The following is a 15,000-nucleotide window of genomic DNA, read 5'->3' as shown; positions in this document are numbered from 1 at the left end:
GAGTATAACTTGGACAGAAATGTACGCCTGTGAGCACTATATTGCAAAGCGAACTCCCTGAAACGAATGGTCCGTTCCCGTGTTATTTTTGGTATGCGTTTCAGTTTGATAGATATTTTTCTTTATTTTTATTTTTGCCAGAAATTTCTGTTCCTGGGCGATGTTTTGGGGCGCTGCATAACCCTACGGCAAGCCAGTGAGAGCGCAACAAAACGGAACCGAACGAAACGGAACGGACAAGAACGGAACGGAAAGAAGAGAAAAAAAGAGAGCAGAACAAAACAGAGCCCAATAGAAAGCGTTATTCGCCGGTACACAACTCCCGCCACTAGAAAAGATGGAAGGCAGTAAAATGAAGTAAAATGAAAAGCGTTTTCTTTTGAGATTTTGCATAAATACGATCAAATTTGAGCGGATAGTCAAATCTTGAATTCCTTTATTGAGATAAACGTGAGCAATGTGAGGTACTTGACCAGTTGGTTTTTCATGATTTCCATTTCCTAGATGTCTTCTTTCCTTCAAGCTTTTTTTCAGTGAATTCACTCGATAGATTGTGCTTGTAGTTTTTGCTTTGTTTTGTGTCTCCTCCCTAACTTAGTATTTTGCAGTAACCGTTGCACAGTGTTTTTAAATCATCCACTGAGGTAGTAGCAGGCCCATACATCCCCGCCGTGGTGGTCTAGTGGCCAAGGTACTCGGATGCTGACCTGCAGGTCACTGGATCAAATACCAGCTGCAGCGACTGCATTTTCGATGAAAGTGAAAATGCTCTAAGCCTGTGTGCTCAGATTTGGGTGCACATTAAAGAACCCCAGGTGGCCGCAATTTCCGGAGCCTTCCACTATGGCATTTCTCATAATCATATGGTGGTTTTGGGACGTTGAAACCTACATATATATCATTAGCAGGCCCGTACAGCCAACGCGGTCGTATCACTCACTCGTTCATCAAATATTGACGCTTTATTATGAAAAAAAAAAAAACTCAATAGCTTGATAGCTTTTTGGAATTCAAACAGTGCAATAGTCTTCCACAACGTGGATTAAAGCTTACACTCCGCCTACCGAAACAAACGTATTAGCTCCTGCAACATCGATGTCTGGGGGGAGAACAAAGACGCGCACAGACTGCCCGTTACAAATGTTGCATAACAGTTCAGTGCTTATAAATGTAATCATATGTGGCAGGGGTGGATTAAGCTTCTCTTGCCTATTAAGGCCGTGTGAAGCTTAGCGAGAGGCCTGAAGGCAGCCGAGATATGACAGCATGACAACTGTGGTGCACTGCAGACGAGGAATAGACACTGTAAGTCAATTTATGTTGTCTAACTTCTCTGTAAAAGACAGATTGATAGCACATTACTTTTTTCATGCCTTATGTAATTTATTGCTATAAATTTTTACGACATAACAAAAAAAAACTGTGATATGAGGATACCTATGGCTACGACGAAAACATCGTGGAAGCCGGTAGAGAAACACTGAAATAGTAAGAAGGCGCTGATATCATGATCTTTACTTGTACAGTACCACTCTTACAGACATGTTGTCAACGTTTTCAGGCATACTACCACACTGTTCTATCGTTATCTGCAACATCTTACGCATTAGTTAGGGATAACTTTATAAACAGTGAAATAATTGTTCCCTTGTCTGCAGGCTATTTTATACCCTTAAAACAGCAGATTACAAGGATTTGCAAGGTTTCCCAACTGGAGAAGTTGATTCGCAATAAACAGTGGCTCCAAAAATGGTTCCACGCCTGAACATTATTGTATTCCTGCTCCAGCTTAAAATCTGGGGAGGGAGACATACGGATATCTATTGAAAAAGGAAGTATATAAAGCAACGGATCGCTCATTAGGTTCTGCAGGGCATAAATTTTACTCGGAACTATTTTACTTCCAATGCAAGTTATATTTGCGGAACTCCCATTGTCTACAATGCTAGCATTTTGGTACGTTTCTATTCTTGATCGCGCTTTGTAGTCGCCGTACATTAATAATTGGAATTCTAGTAAGCTTTCTATAAATAACAGCGTCATCAAACAAAGATCAATTTCTCGATTTATCGCGGAGGAAGTGAGCATTTATTGAAAGCTAGCACAATGAAGCGAGCCATGTATTTTCATAGAACAGCAGCGATATATTACAGACAGTAAGATGAAAAGGTAAAGATAGTAGTTGTTTCATTAGTAGCAGTAGCTAATCGTTCTTTCTGTTATAGTAACAGGGCATGTGTTGTGCCAGCTTTGCTGATAGTTATAAATAAAAGAAAATGTCATAAGGTGTAGTTTGCGCGCACTGTAGCAGCCCATGCCTACTTATATAGTGACAGCGCACTCGTGATACAAAGGTGCTTGCTGGTATTCCAGAAATGCTTTTACGAGCTCTTGGTCGCGAGAGATAATTAGTTTTTTTTTCTTTTACTTTAGGAGTATGCACTGGCCCCATAGCTGATTCCTACAAACATGGAAAGAAAATATCGCACCTCAATTTCGTGCGCGAACTTTCGGGCGGAGTCTAGCAATATGTGTGCTTCGAGAGGTAGAGAAGAGAGAAATGAATAGGCTCTAGAGCTAGATTTTTTTTCCTGCCTAAAAAAGTCAAGATTGAAAAATTGTAAAAGCAAGGCTGGCCACGAAAAGAGGCAGACGCGAACTGTCGAAAAGTTTGGGGCGCAGCCGTAATTACACGCACCGGAGAGGAGCTTAGATCGATGACCTGCGTTCTTTTGGCAAGCACTAATTAGTGCCTGACTCCCACTCGTGGCCATGAAAGAATAAAACAAGTCTCAATGCACGGGGTCATGGAACACCGGGAATAGTTTGAACGGCGCACGTTGTTGACTTTTAGGCCCATAAAGTTGCCTTCACTCAACATTTTCTTGTATGGGACGTAAAGTTGCTCCTGCATAGAAATCACCTACCTCGAAGGTAGTGGTTAGAAGAGAAAGAAGGCACCAAACTTCAGCAGCCTTCGCGCCGTGGTTAGTGCCTAGAAATTTCACAGGTTTCTTGTAAACTGACCCGGGACTATTTAACTCGGTGCTAGGAGCAGCAATAGTCATATTCATTGAAGTAAGCGTAAGGATTTAAAAGGATGTAAAAGTAGTGCGGCAGTTATCGTTCCGTTCTGTTCCCCTATTCAAGTCGGGAAGGGCGCGAGCTCGAACCACAGTGGCGGATGCCGAAGAGGACTGGGTTCTGGTGCCGGAGGACAGTGGGACTCGCCGACCGACGGAATGCGGCGGTTCTTGGTATCCCTGAGAAACCTCGCGAAAAGCCACTGGACTGGCTGTCTCTGCTACTGTGCAGTGCGGGTGCTTCGACAATGTGGTCGCGATGTTGACGACCAGGAAGCGGTGCTCGCAGCCCGCTCGCAGGCTACAACTTTTTTTGTGAATCCGCCGGTGCGAGGGAGAGAAGGAGGTAGAAAGAGCGGGGCAGTTGAAATTTTCTCTATGTAAATAAATCATAGTTAAGAATGGCGACACACACACACACACACACACACACACACACACACACACACACACACACACACACACACACACACACACACACACACACACACACACGCACACACACACACACACACACACACACACACTCACACACACACACACACACACACACACACGCACACACGCACACACAATGAGAACATGAGGACGAGCGCCGAATGGGTTTTCACATCATTTTGCGTCCTGGTTTTTCTTTATTTTTCGCCGTTCTTACCTATGAAACCACACCAACTCGACCAATTGTCAGTAAATAAATAACGAAAGAGAGGCGTTTCTCCCGAGACAAAGTGCGCGACAGCGAAGCAACAGCGAATACCGCGCCGTGACAGGCGGGTGCGCGTAGGCGGCGTCGTCGTCGCTGTAAACACGGGGCCGAGATCGCGCCATCGAACGCACGCGCCCATGTTTCACGACGTCACATGCAGGCACGTGTTTCGCCGTGTGCCGCCGCCGCCGGCCGACAACCAGCTGCGAAAGAAAAGGGAGAGAGACAATGTCGAGAGGGACATTCAGGGCTGACCGCTGTTTCACCCTTTTCACCTCACCGGTGCGGTGCTATTTCCTCCTCGCTCAACTCGGGCGCAGGACCTCGCACACGGCGAGCGACGCGTTAAAGCTGCACCTGGCGGGACGCTGCAGAGCACGCATTGAAGTGCGAAGGGAAAGCCGCACTGTCGGGGGCGGCACGCCGCTCTACCGAACGAAGCACGCGGTCACGTCGACGTGGTCGTATACAAGCTGCGTCGTCGTGGTGTCACGCAAGCACGACGCCTCGGTCCAGTTCATGGCTACGGGCTCCACTAGAGACCAGCACAAGGTAACGTTAAAAGAGTCAATGTAAGACGAGGGGGAGGGCTGCTACGCTGCTGATTGACACACGATTGTAGACGCATTTCTTCAAAGTGACTTGTATAGCGTGTGGTGACTTGGTTGACATGACTGAGCTCGAGCTCCCTTCTTGACGGCCACGTGCCGATGCAAGCGGTGTGCAAAAACTCTGTCGTGCAGTTCTTTAGGTGCATGTTTCAAAAACAAGTCTGGTTGTCAAAATTAATCGGCAGATTTGCTCAACGGTCTCTCTCATAACATACGTTTTGAAAGATTACGATCGAAAATTGTTTTTTTTTTGTCTGGAATCGTGTTTTAGTGAACTAGCTAACACTTGCCGCAAAGCAGCTCTCCTCGTTTCCTTGCTTACTGTATTTTTCTATTTGCAATTGTTTCTTCGACACGTCAAATAAGAGACAAGAGGGCCATGCATGGCTTTTCATTTCTTTTTACCCTTTTTTAAATGCAAGATTGTTTTGAACCGTTCGAACGTGAGTCAGGACTAAGGGTATTGTCTCGTTTTCTGCAACCTTTTTTCTCCCTTTTATCCCTTCCCCAGTGCAGGGTAGCAAACCGGATGTGCGTCTGGTTAGCCTCCCTGCCTTTCCTTGCATCTTTATCTCTCTCTCTCTCTCTCTCGGCAGCCAGTGGCAGAGGAAAAAACGGACTTCTTTTTTAAGCTGTAACGTGAATACACGGCCGTGTATTTACGAAGGAATCATGAATCGGCGTAAGCCATAACGAATATTTAGTTGTGCTGATCTACTGTTCTGCTAAAAAATTGTGGGACTTAATGCTGTGTCGGCTTCGCGCTAAAGGGTCAATGTTAAACAGGCACTTATAGTACAGTACGAACTCAAAGCCCTCAGGTCGCCAACATTGAAATATAGTCCCTCTTTCCACTACTTTGACATTCAGATCAACACACGTGATATGCCACGTTAAGGTAATACTTATTTTGCTTTGTCTGAATGCGCAGAAAAATAGGCCACGCGTGCGTAAGGACGCGTGTTCTTTTGAGTTTAAGCAATTCTATACTTATTTTTTTCCCTATTAAGGGTTAACATTGTCCACAATAACTATTTCCAACACCGGAAAATAGGGTTTGTCCACGCTCCGATAGACCAGTGAAGCGCAAATATACCGAACACTTCTCCCAGCGGAAGTTGGGCCCGCGCAGGTGACGTTTGCGTTAGAATTCAATTTACGTTCTCTTTCAGTCGATTACTGCGGCTGTTAGATTCATCACTCGCATATTCTACCCCGTTGTGCCATATGCCGCTGTAGTTCGCTCTTATTAAATTAGTGTTAGCTATTGGCTTCCAAGTTGTTTGATGTGGGATCTGAAAGTATATGTTATAAATGTTGGTAATTCACTTAGACGAACGGCATTAATATATACTTATGCGCATGCAGGTATAGGTAACGTGAAAGCATGAATCCTGTATACAAAGGTCCTTTTTGTTTTAGGCGACTGAAAACTGAACAAAGTTCCCTGTGACAACCAGCCTAATTATATGAGCTCGAATGCTCGGAACGGCGAAATTTTCTTGAACGACAAATCTATGTACATCCCACTAACAAAAATTCACGGATAACTTTCCATGTGAATTCTTTACGGTGTTTATTGCAGCTTAGAAAGTAGAAGTAGTGAGCTTGCTAGGTATATTCCTTCAGAAGTAGCCTAATTCTGCGCCAGTGCAACGCTTTGTTGCAGATGCGTTCGTGTCTGAACTGAGCGACAGTCACTCACGAAACAATGAGGAGGTGTCTTACGTGTGAACGGATCGAACTAAATACGTACCGCCTGACTCGGTGAATAATTAATTTCGTTAAGAACCGAGTTTCACTTCCCTACCGCGGCTGCTGTCTCGCAAGTTCGTGAGAGAGCGGGCTGACTTAAAAAAAAAAAAAAAACTAAATTACGTCATCTTCTTGGTTTTAGCGTCTCAAACCAAAGCTGTATTTTTCTTCCGAGAAAAACGAAGTTGGGAAAGTCAAAGCGAATCGACAAATAGCTAGTGTTGCCTTAAAGCTAGTTTTCGAATACAGATTGTTGTTTATTTTTACTGCGCGACTTCGTTGCACCCTTTCCTAGCGGTTCGCGCAGCCTCGGAAACCCCCTCACGACGACGCTTGTGGCACCACAATGAGCAGTGGAAGTCAGAACAGCTGCTGCACGGCTTTCCTTGCGATTCAACGTGCGAATCCAGGTCACGTTCTCCTTAATGCTTGCCACTGTTCAAGACAAAGGAGAGAAGGAAGAGAGACGGCTGTGTTTACCTAACCAGTTAGAACTCTCTAAAAACCTCGTTTTGTATCTTGTTAGGTTTATTGTTCGGAGTGTGCGCTGCCGCGAACGATAAAACCAGTGATTCTTTTCACTGTACGCTGTGACGTGTAAGGCTTTTTCTGGCGACAGCTGGGAAACGTCGTTCGGAGCACAGTAAAACAAGGAAAAGGTTTCGACGGCGGAAGTCGTATTATAACTGAAGATATTGCGGAAGACTGCAAGACGGAATTTGTAGATCGTTAAGAAGTGTCATTACCGATGTGTTCCGCGCATATAACACCATTCATCGCTTCCATCTTGCGCCAAGTGACATCAGCTGCTGTTAAGACGTGAACCGGAATGTACTTCGCGTGGTCGCAGGTACGTTTCAAGATTTGTCGGTGGATATAGCGCACTTATGACGTATTAGAACATTAAGCAAATAACCATAGCATAGGAAGGGAAGAAAAAATGAAAATAAAGTAAGGAAGAAAGAGTCAAAACGTTTTGATGGGAGTTGAATATTAAAACGAGGCCACGTATAGAACACAGGAGCACGTCAAAAACTCCAAGCTCGTAAGATAACCGGCAGTACTTTTTCACGGCGTGCATTATAATCGTATATTCATTCTCACGCGTGAAATCCCAGAATTTTTAAGCAAAGTCATTGCAATGCCATATTTTCATCCCGTCGTTTCCTCTTTGTGAAAGAACTGGTTACGTTTTGTATATCTTTCTCGACACTACTTTCCTGATAAGCATGGTATCAGCGTCTTCCCCATCGTTCTACCATCCAGATTTCCGACGAGAGCGTGCATAAGTTCTTCAGTAGTTGTTATGATGCTTTTCTTTTTTGTTAGGTCTAACCTCACCTTCTATTACCAGAACCAACTCAGCAGAAGTTGACGGTCGGTACATGACCTAGGAACACCTTATCAAACACAGCCGCAGTCTACACAAGTCAGCCCTCGTCCGGCATGTTTCTCTTTCTCGGTGGTGCCTAGAGTGACCTATTTTTTTACGAAGTGGCGAAATCAATCTTCATCCACTTCACGCTGGTGATATTGTCTCGCCAACTTTCAGTGCTATCGTTTCAACGCGCTCATTTCATGCGCTGTCACTTTCATCCACATCCTTTTGAGAGCAGTCATCTCAGCCAATTGAACAGTCTGAATCTCAGCCCTGATTGTCACTACTGATGAGTGTTTTTTGTTTTGTCGATGCTGATATCCCTAACTTGACGAGTTTCTATAAATATGTGAGACTTCACTTCATATCGTTCTTTTAAACGTTCGTATACAAGATGCCATTTACGGAAATCACTCTCAGACATTGTTTTTGCACGTTTTTGTAGAAACATAAATCTTTTTGTTAAATTGAAAGAGCTACGTAAAAAAGTCGACTGTCACTTCGAAGCACGCAGATTCAACCCAATTTTCTCTTGCTTGGTTTGCGTTAATCTGCTATGTTTTCCTACGCTTTATAGCCACTTGGTTACTAAGATCAAGATTAGCGACTTGTGGTAACACGAACACAGCTGCAATGTCATCGAATTATTATTGTGGTACGGTTGGCGCCAGCACTTAAGAAACCACAAGGTCTGAAAAAAACTTCCAATATCGCAACAATATGTGACCGTATTCCGATGAAATGCGTAGCCGTGTTGGTAGCGTGTTGTAAAGTCGTTGATAAATCTAAATTCAACGCTGCGTCGCCCGAGCTGTGGGATCAGTCGGCTTTGAACGCGATAGCGTTAAAGGGACACTAAAGTGAAATAACAATTTACGCCAGAGTGAAAGCTCAATGTCTGACATCATCTAAAATGACAATATTATCAACAAGAGTGCCCTACTTACCAAGAAATTAAAGTAAATGCACAAGAACACAAGCACCACAGTAGGACATTTTCAAAATAATCCCGATGACATCAGACGAACCGCCTACAATTAATCACTAGTGATCGATCTAACTGCACTGAATAAAGAACCTACCGTGCATCAAGAGACGCAATAAAATGCTGCTTGTTCGTTTCTGTTTGATTCATGGAAAAAATAACTACCGGACGTTGGGGAATGGCGTGAGTTGTTCGAAAATTCAATTTTCACGTGGTTAAACTCAACAGGCCGTGCCACCTAGTGGGGCCCATTCGAACAAAAACACGGTTGTCATCTCGGAGCCAATGGCGGGAAATTGATCAATGGCCATTGTTGCTGCTGTGGCTCCCGCTGCTTTCTGTCTGCTGCTACTAGCGCAGTGAAGCCGGTCAACGTTGTGCATGGCAACAGTGATGTGAGACGGTCTGGTTGGTCCGCTTCGTGAGGCGAGTAATATGAAGTGCGCTAACCCGACGCGGAGCGCTAAAACGTGATTTTATTTCAAACTAGGCCCTTCCTTGGCACGAAAATAACACTACGAGGTTTCTGGACTGCCATTTCAGCAATAAACGTCGACAGAATAGTTGGATTTGGTGTTCCTTTAAGCCACACACACACTTGATGTCTTCTATTAAAACAAACAAAATCTTGCGACGTTTAGTACAAGAGAATGCAAGCAATAATGGAAGATCTCGTAGATGTCTCCTGATTTCGCCTATTTTAGGTTTGTTTTTTTAGCACGGGCACTAGCTTAATCGAAGGAGGAGGCGTTTTCGTAGAAATGCAACCAGCACAGTTGCGAATCGAACCAGCGTTTTCGGGTGTCAGCAAGAAGAGCAAGTTGGCAACTGAGCCACCAAAGTAAATGAGAAATAGGATCAAAGCAGCAATTCCAACATTGCTGTCAGCAGAATTTGAGCGTTGAATTCCAGCATTGATGATGTTGGTTATGCGCGAAAACTCATCTTATGCGTGACCGAAAAATCGAGATGCAAATAAAAAACAATCAAACAAAAGCCCTGAGTCAGAGTGCGGTCTGAACCAGAGTTGTTTGGGTCCGAATTGGGATCAAACTCGGGTCGTTTTCGTGTCAAGGGGATGTTCTACCACTCGGCCCCGCATCTGCTTGTAAATGCAGGGAAAATGACTTCCTCTGCTTGGAAGTGCAGTGAAAGTAGCTTTCATCCTCTACAAACACACGCTTCCTGTTCCCATGCTTTACAATTCAGCGTTGCCCCACCTAGTGGCTAACCCTCGTATTCACAAACGCTCCTCGACTCGGTTTTCACCCTTCACTTGCAGAGTTGAGTACTGTGCTACCACTCGGATGAAAATGACGCTGCGCTATTCAAGAATCGCAGCAGACTATTGCTGATATGCAGTGACTAACCGTACCTATAGATGGCGCTCCCATCGGCTTTCTCAAGTGAAGGCGAAGCGTTGAGGGAAGGGAGGTTCTAGAATACGGGGGTAAGGCACTCGGCTGCTGACCCGCCAGTCGTGAGATCGAATCCCGGTGGCGTTGGCTGGATTTTTGATGGAGGCGAAAATGCTGTAGGCCAGTGTGCTCAGATTTGGGTGCATGTTGAAGAAACCCAGTTGGTCGAAATTTCTGGAGCCCTCCACTATGACATCTCTCATAGTTATATGGTGGTTTTGGGACGTTAAACCCCGCTCATCAGTCAATACAATGCAACATGAAATATTGCAGTAATAATGCGTGGCACAAGCGCCCATTGTCAGCGGGTGTCCGAACATGTGATTATCATAATAGCTTCGTGCTTTAAAGCCGGTCACTCACTACAAAAGGCACACACGCTATGGCGCCTATGGTCACGTAGTGGGTGCATAGCAAGTTCGAAAAGGTTGCGTGCACTTGGTGTTTGAAGTACGCACAAAGAACAGGATGTAGCTATCGCGTTCAACTTCTAAAAGCGAAACTTTAGGGTCCCATAATTTTTTTAGTTGGGTCTACAGTTCTCTAAAGTTTAACGATGATGGTATGTACGAAGTGCGTAAACGAAGAGCCAACTGTATACTGTTGCATTGATATTTTCCACTGATTTTATTTTCTCAACATTTCACTATTGTTTTTCACTATTGACGAGATCAAAAAAAATTCTCGACATTTCAATCATCATACAAGCGAAAAGTGTCCGCTGAGAAGATGATCCGGTTGTCAACCACCCAAATGCGAAAACATGGAGCTCATATTTCGGACTAGTGAAGGGCATGAACGCTTGGCTCACTGCTCGCAAGGGCCCTTCAGTGAGAAACAGGCGGTTGTTAAATAAAAAGACATGTAAAAAAAAGGAAACAGTATGCAATATGAAACTACATGCGCACATCTCGGCCAGCAGAAATGCGAGCCGTATTGCTAAAAAAATAAAATAGGGTGAAATAGAACGTCCATGACTAACAAAAGGCATCGCGAAGATTTCACGTTGCAGGAGCGTGCGTACTGCAGTATTGTCTTGCTGCTCCAAGCGACCTCATTTGGTTGCAGGCCTTACCAGTAAACAGGCTTTAGGATTTCATTATTTACAAAAACAGAGAGAGTCATTGTAATTTCCGTGATGGGAAACGCAAAAGATAACCTGATGCAATTATTTTAAGAGAAGGGTTGAAGCGTTAGCTAGGGAACTTAGCTTCCCTGGGAAGTAGTTGGACATGCAAACGTAACCCACATTTGACACCTGGCTATGATGCTAGAAAATCAAAAGCAAAAAAAAAAGAACAGAAGAGCGTCAGAAGCTATGTTTACAAAACACACAAAAAACAATCGCCTGACTAAGCTAATCTATTTATTGAATGCAAGTAAGGCTGGCATGATGATCATAGTGAGACAGAGAAAACAGGAAAGGCCCGGGAACAACACTTAAAATATTGATCAAGTCGCGACAAATAAGAGGGGAGGGGGGGAGATTACCTGCAGTCACTTTCACTTATTAAAGGAACACTAAAGGCAAATATGAAGTCGACGTAAATTGCTTAAACACCGTTCAAAAAGCCTCTTCGTGGTTCCTTTGTGACAAGAAAATATGCAGTTTGAAATAAAAGACACTGGGCGTACTTTACGAGCCTACGTACGCAGCATGGCTACAGCAGAAGTGAGCATGCGCAGTACGTAACGTATCGCACGAACGTGTGCAACGCCCCCCCCCCCCCCCCAAAGAACAACTGCCCCACCTCCAACTCTCTGAAGAAAATCGTGAGGAAAGGCGAATATTTTTCTTGTGCTGAGAGAGGGTACGGTTGCCGTCAGCCATTCGCCTTTACCGAATTCTGCCATCGCCTTGAGAGGCTCCCAGCCAGCGAACGGTCGAGAGTGAGCAGCGAGCGGACTGGAGAGTGGGACGCTAGCGTTGTCGGCTCGGCGTTGGCGTTTCACAGCGGAGTCTCGAGCACACATTCCCGGCTATTCTTGAGAGGCGCCCAGCCAGCGAACGGTTGAGGGTTAGGGTCGAGAGAACGGGAAGGTGGAGTGAAGGGAGGAGAGAGAGCGAACGCCGATAAAAGGAGCGGCGAAGCAATGCGCCTCCTACACTTTCTTGCACAACCGTGCTTCGGTTGCTAGGGGCGAGGATAAGCGCGCGCATCCGCAGCTCTTGCTAATGAAGAGGGAGTGATGGTGGAGAGATAACACCTGCCGGCGCGCGGACACCGGCGCAGACAACGCCGGATGCCTGACATAGCCCTACTAGGAAATGCATTCGCATTTATAAAGAAGCCCTCGGTGCACGCAGACATAACGATACGTAGCGCTATAGCTAGTGTCATTCTTTGAGATTTTGAATGAAAGAACAGCAAGATGGCACAGAACGTAATAGGCCGCGGAAACTCAGCGCTAGTTTCGATTTTAAAGAACACGCAAGCTCGTAGTTGTTGTTGGCCATCCTAAGATCCGGTTGAAAGAAGTGAGGTTGATGTAAATGTTCGCATTTATTGTCTTTCACAAGTTTGTTTTACAAATAAAAAAATGATACCCCTGTAGTGAACTTCTCTTTTTGTTTATATGTGTTTTCTTATTCCTTATTTTGTTAATTTTAAATCAGGCGAAGCGCGGGAAGTGATTGATTTGATGCCATAATAATAAGGGTCGCAGCGCGAGCACGAATGCGCTAGAAGAAACAGACGAAAGTCGAGGCACGGAAGGCAAAGAGGACAACACGAGCGCTGACTACCAACTGAATTTTATTATTCGCAGCACACATGATAATATATACAACAGGCAACCTTTGAACAGCACACGTGAGCAACGTGACATATTCTGGGGAATGTTCTGATAAAAAGAAGGTACAAAAAGGCCTAACCCTTATCTAAAAGCGCAAACTCTTTGTCATGCAAGGCCACCGAAGGTTGGCTCACGCATCCGTCACCATTTTTTCTAATAAAATACGCTTCTGCTATTTCCCGAGTTAACTTGTCCATGTGGCGTGCCAGCACACTCACGCCCGGAAATCGAGGCTGGCACCCGCAGCTTTTGCAGTGCAAAACAAGGTTTGAACTGATTCCTTTGCATATATCATTCATGTGTTTTCCTAACCTTTTATTAATGCACCGCCCAGTTTGGCCTATATAACAACGACCGCACGTTAAAGGAATCATGTAAACAACACCAAATGCACAATCTACAAATTTATTTATGTGTTTTACGGCGCATGTCCAACTTTTTTTGGTGATTCCACTAAGTCGCTCATCCGTCATTCTGCAAATCTGGCTTACTTTGCACGGAGCTGAAAAAACTACATCCACACCACATCTCGAGCCCACCTTCTTCAAACCATGAGATATATTGTGGAAGTATGGGATGACTGCAACTCTTTTTCGCTCCTTATTTCATCCTGCATTTTCTTGTTTTTGTTTGATTTTTTGCAACAAGGCTTCGCACACTGAAGAAATTACAGATTTTGGAAATCCTGCTGACAGAAGTCTGGTAATTTGCATTGTTACACTATCAGTCATCTTGTGTAGGCATGACTTGAATAAACCAGCACTTACAGCCGACGAAGCAATAGCTCTCTTGACCAGTTTTGTGTGGCAGGAGGCATAGTTTAACAAGGGTTTAACACTTCGCGGTTGGTATTCTCAGCATACGTGATTTGGAAACAATGTAATATTACTATCTAAGTACCTCAGTGATCCCTGTTGGGGAAATTCGCAAGTGAAGTCTAGCCCACCTCCATGTGTTTTAAAAGCACATGGAGGTGGGCACATGGAGCACATAGAGGGTGGTAGTAAAAGCACATGGAGGGTGGTATATATTATCATGTGTGCTGCGAATAATAAAATTCCGTTGGTAGTCAGCGTTCGTGTTGTCCTCTTTGCCTTCCGTGCCTCGACTTTCGTCTGTTTCTTCTAAATGCGCTGCGACCCTTATTATCATGAATTCAAACCAACTAGCCCAAATCGCCATTCTTCTTCAATGATTGATTTGAGTTCGTAGCGCTTGCCTCCTCTCCTGCTCGCCCCTTGCTCAACGATATTAGAAGTTATATTGCACTCAGTTATCTCTCTCGGTTGGAGTGCATGCCAACTACTGGAAAGATAAAGACAGCAACTGGTGGCGGGCAGAGAACGGAAGCCACAGTGGGCTACGCCGAACAAGTGTACCACGCATTTATCGAAGATGAATTAGTTGGGCTAATCCGTGGCTCTGTGGTGTGCTAACCCGTTGATTTCTAGCTCCGCGATGGTTTTTCAGTGTTTGCTTAAGGCAACGGGTGAATACAAGAATTTGGGCCCATTACTTGAGCAGGTATTGATTTTGCATGAGTATATATAAGTAAACCCAGCTCTCTGCACCCCTCACACGAACTGACAGAAGTGCAGTGTCGCTTGACTAATTGATGAAGACGGCAGCCATGCTGCTGTCGGGAAAATGCGTTTTTTAAAAGGCTTGAATTCAAATCGGCTCAGCTACACAGTTTTAGCTTCCTTTATTTTTGTCGTGTACTTCAAATGATGTCAAGTAATCATAGGCTGCTTCATGCTCATGAAATTTTTGTAGCCACACTTTTAAAATTTGTGAGTCTTCACTTATAATACTGTCACCCAAATATACGTGATAGATTAAGTGCTTTTAAAAATTATTGCAGAGAATGTCGCTGAAGCCAACGTTTTGACAAGTAAAGTTTTCATCGTCAGGGGAACGCTGTTGCCCTGATGAAGACAACTCAACTTGCCGAAACAGTGTTTCCAGCGACGTTCTTTCTCAAAAAAATAGAGATTGTTTCAAACCTCTCCGTGCCTCTGAACTTCAGTCTCGTTTGGTACTCAATTCCTGTAAGAAAAGTATGTGCGCCGTAATAACAAAAGTGTTTAATTCAAATGCGACGTGTCCTACTCGCGATTGTTGATGATTTTCGCATTGGTTCGGGTATTCTGCGTTCAACGTTTGATGATTATGTCCATATGTCAGTTGTAACTTAAAGCTGTGTTTATACACTGACAATTTGATGCCACGTGTATGTCTCTGTTTTTTAATGCAAAACGTGCTATA

General features: G+C 44.4%; 1 protein-coding gene across 1 annotated transcript in view; it reads left to right on the top strand.

The window, feature by feature from the left end:
• Positions 1–4,017: 4,017 nt before the first annotated feature.
• LOC119167000 (uncharacterized) overlaps positions 4,018–15,000 on the top strand; it is a 98,810-nt gene continuing 87,827 nt past the window's right edge. Inside the window, exon 1 of the mRNA XM_075868188.1 lies at positions 4,018–4,341. Coding sequence (XP_075724303.1) covers positions 4,018–4,341 — 324 coding nt within the window. The remainder of the gene's footprint in view (positions 4,342–15,000) is intronic.

The sequence above is a fragment of the Rhipicephalus microplus genome, chromosome 1 (assembly GCF_043290135.1).
Source record: "Rhipicephalus microplus isolate Deutch F79 chromosome 1, USDA_Rmic, whole genome shotgun sequence".
Taxonomy (NCBI): Eukaryota; Metazoa; Arthropoda; class Arachnida; order Ixodida; family Ixodidae; genus Rhipicephalus; species Rhipicephalus microplus.
This window is presented reverse-complemented; position numbering and strand designations above follow the sequence as displayed.